Consider the following 3,708-nt stretch of genomic DNA (forward strand, 5'->3'; position numbering starts at 1 on the left):
GACGGTCTACTGGCCAAGACAAACCAGTCTATTGAAGACATCTAAATGGAAGCAGGCAACTATCCCTGTAAGACGGCCGACCAGCGTGATTGAAAGGAACCGGACGGTAAGATGCAGACGGTCTGCATGATTGAGGTAAGGCCAAGGTAATTAGGATAATTACATGCTTAAAGTGATTGGGCTGTGATTGGGCCTTGATTAAGGTTGCCTTAATACTAGGCCCATATCCAGCACTATAAATACATGTTAGAGGTACCGGGTAAGTAGGTTCATTTATTACGCATTTACTTCTGAATTCAGACATCCGGTCGGATAGCCTAACTAACTTAAGCATCGGAGTACCTTTGGCAGGTACCCTCCAGGCGCATCGAACATAGGAGAAGGTGGACTGTTGGAGGATAGATTTCGGGATTAGTGGATGGCCTAAGAAGAAGAAATTGTATAGGTTTAGTGACTCGGCTTCACCGGAACATTTTCTATGCTAAAAGTAATTGTAAGTAAATATTTGTTTTGAACTAATTACATATTTACAACAAATATTTATGTAATTATTTAATAAGCCCCCATTCCATTTCAAATGTCATTATTATATACGAATTATCAATTCAATATATATCAAAAATAGATTGTCAAATCAGTATATATATTATTTTCTACCCATTTAACATTATGTATTGTGAAAGGCTGAGATCTGTGGTTTGGATCTTGCTGGGGCCAAAGCTAGCCTTCAATATTGACAATTGAACACAAACCAAGACAGTGAAATCTGAAGACAGCAACTTTACTTGTAATCATGCATTGGGAGAAAGACTTTGAGGTAGCTCTGTTTCTGGGCAACCATTCTTGTTCTTTTCCCTTTCTTGTTTCATTTCACCATAGAAATATGACACAAACCCCCAAAGAGACAGCACCAAAGCAACCCCTTTCTCTGCCTCAAAATTTTCTTTGTATACGATAACACCCAAAACTTCAGTCACTGGAAGAAAAGCAGCAATTATAATTCCTGAAAACAAAGACGAGGAGCAAAAGATAACCCCTATTGCTCCCAAGAAGAAGAACTGCCACATTATTGCACTCCCCACTAGCACAACATAGTACTTGGTTTCGCCAAGTTCATAGTCTTTTGCTTCTCGCGAAATCACCTAAAAAAAATAACCACACTTATTTTCTCAACTAACGCACATTATTATTAGACCACTAATATTCACAATTTAAATGTATGATTTATAAGAAAAAAAGAAGAGGAAATTCAATTGGTTTCATGAGTTTTAATAACTTTTAGTTAATTAAAAGACACATGAAAAGAATTTAATTAAAATATAAAGTCAATACACAAATATTTGAGTAAATAGTGAGAATTTATTTATACTGTAATTACACTGACATTTAATAATTTTTATAGTAAATATCTTCAAGCTTTATATACTATATTCCTTTTTAGTTTAATGACATGCACAAACAATTATTGTAAAACGCTTTTTTTATTTTCTTTCTTATGCAAAATATAGTCTAAAAAATTTACTTAGGAATAAAAAATCAAGCTTTTTGTAGATCTTATCTAATAATCACATGTTGTATAGAAAGAATACATAAAATTAAAGTGTTAAAAAATTGTGGGAGAGTTGAGTGATGGATAATTTTCCAACCAAAAACAGAGAAAAAGCTTATCCAAACCTTGAAGTCATTATTGATGAGCATGCCAAGGGTGCAGAACAAGGTAGCAAAGAAGCACATCACAAGCTGAATCTCCATCACAAGAGAGTACGTAACGCGCTGCTTGCTCCGTTTGTACACCAACTCCATCAACGGCAGGACCAATCCGTACAGCGCCGCAGCCGCCAGAATCATAACGAAACCGATCACGTACTGCCGCGTGGACTCGCCTGGCGGACGGTCTCCACCGGAACGCAGCGCCAGCACCACCGCTGCGATGGTGAGAAGCACGATGGCGTTGACGGAGTACACCGTGAACCTGTGCCTAACGAGGAGGAAGGCAAAGACGGCGGTGAAGGCGAGGTGCGAGGCTTGGATAAGGGAGGAAGTGGAGACGGGAAGGCGCGCTATGCCGCAGGCGTAGAGGTAGTCGTCGAGGCCGGTGAGGATTCCGATAACGGCGGAGGCGATAAAGAGAGGGAGTTTGATAGAGACGAGGTTAGGTTTTGGTGAATGATGAAAATTGGGATGAAGGTGAGAGATTGTTAAGGGAATGAGAATGAGAGGGAAAGCGGCGGTTTCGAGGAAGCTGGAGAGCCAGATTCGGTTGCCGCCGTGGATGAAGTAGAGACGCATTACGAGGGGGCCACCGGAAGTGCCTAGCGCTAGAAGAACCGAGTTTAGTAGTAGGAGCACTCTCTTCATGCTTCTTTTTCTCGCTTTCTTTTCTCTTCTTCTTCCTCTCTTACTAACATACATAAGTTTCTTTCTTTGTTTTTGGTATGATGTTTGTGTGACAATAATGGATGTTTTCAGACAGTGATAGCTTGACCAGTATGTAAGACAAGTGGAGTTCATTTATAAATTTCTATAATGTATATTTTTAAGAATCATGATATTTTGACAATTGTTTTTAACAACTTTTTTACAACAGGACATGTCATCACTTTATTGGTTTATTTGAATTTATGTTTAAAAAAATATTTGAAACGGACCAATCACTAGTATAGAAAAGGCTTTAGATATATGTTATTTTGGGCTTTTAACGTCTTTTAAACAACCGACGTCATTACCGGTGACGTCAATGGGACGTCGGACATCCATACACCAGATGTCTATACAAACGTCAGTTAGTGCCACGTCCGACGTCACTAAACGTCGCTGTAGGCCTAACCCGACATCTAAAGGCACTATATCGACGTCGGACAAAGCATTAACCGACATCTAAGAGCACATAAAGACGTCGTCTAATGTCACTATAGACGTCGGTCTATGCATTAACCGACGTCTAACATAGTCATTGTGTTTTAGTGCAATTTTGTTTCTGTCTTTGGATAGCCTAGTAGCACACTCTGTCTTTGCTAGTTTCTCCCGAAAAAAAGCTTTCGTCTTTTGAATTTCTCATGACATTTCAACCCAAAACCGAACCTGGATTCTTGCTTAGTTCCATTTTCAACCGCAAGAGGGAAAAATTACGGTGAAACGCTAACTAGGCAACGACCCAGGGTCGTTTTTGGGTCGAAACGCCACAAGAAATCCAAAAGACGCCGCTTTTTTTGGGAGGCAGCTAGCTAAGGCAGAATGTGGTACTACATTACCCCAAGAGAGGAACAAGACTACACTAAAACACAACACAAGGAAAACAAATTTTAATCAGTTGAACCAGAAGATAATCGATGAAAGAGTAATATAATCGGACTGAACAAAGTTTAAACGGTTTAAATAAAAAAGGAGAGGAGGAAGACGATGATGTTATCAAAAACTTGAATGCAATGCCGCAAGAGAGAAAAAGGAGAGGAGGAAGACGATGATGTTATCAGAAACTAATGCAATACCGCGAAACTGCGAGTCTGCGGTTTATTTAACATGAAATGAGGCGTCGGTTGCTGCAGAAACCGACATCTATAGTGATCTAGACGTCAGTTATCTCACTAATATGACATCCAAGATAACTTTTAATCTGCCTTTTGAATGCACATTAGACGTCGGACACACGGGGCGTTGACGTCTACGGTGCTGATTGGATTGACGTTTCATTTCCTGTCAAGGAAGTAG

General features: G+C 39.6%; 1 protein-coding gene across 1 annotated transcript; it reads right to left on the reverse strand.

The window, feature by feature from the left end:
• Positions 1–755: 755 nt before the first annotated feature.
• On the reverse strand, positions 756–2,515 carry LOC106764151 (purine permease 1). Its single transcript, XM_014648382.2, has 2 exons — positions 1,675–2,515; positions 756–1,142 (listed from the first exon to the last, which is right to left on the reverse strand). The coding sequence occupies exons 1-2, from the start codon at positions 2,509–2,511 to the stop codon at positions 792–794; spliced, it is 1,188 nt and encodes a 395-aa protein (XP_014503868.2). The 5' UTR covers positions 2,512–2,515; the 3' UTR covers positions 756–791.
• Positions 2,516–3,708: the final 1,193 nt, after the last annotated feature.

Source organism: Vigna radiata, chromosome 6 (genome assembly GCF_000741045.1).
Source record: "Vigna radiata var. radiata cultivar VC1973A chromosome 6, Vradiata_ver6, whole genome shotgun sequence".
Lineage (NCBI taxonomy): Eukaryota > Viridiplantae > Streptophyta > Magnoliopsida > Fabales > Fabaceae > Vigna > Vigna radiata.

Excerpts from the sequence above, each read along its gene's own strand:
- LOC106764151 (XM_014648382.2), bottom strand. The coding sequence starts at position 2,511 with ATGAACTCCACTTGTCTTACATACTGGTCAAGCTATCACTGTCTGAAA. Across the intron at positions 1,143-1,674 it reads TCATCAATAATGACTTCAAG|GTGATTTCGCGAGAAGCAAA; the intron begins GTTTGGATAAGC and ends TATTTTTTTTAG.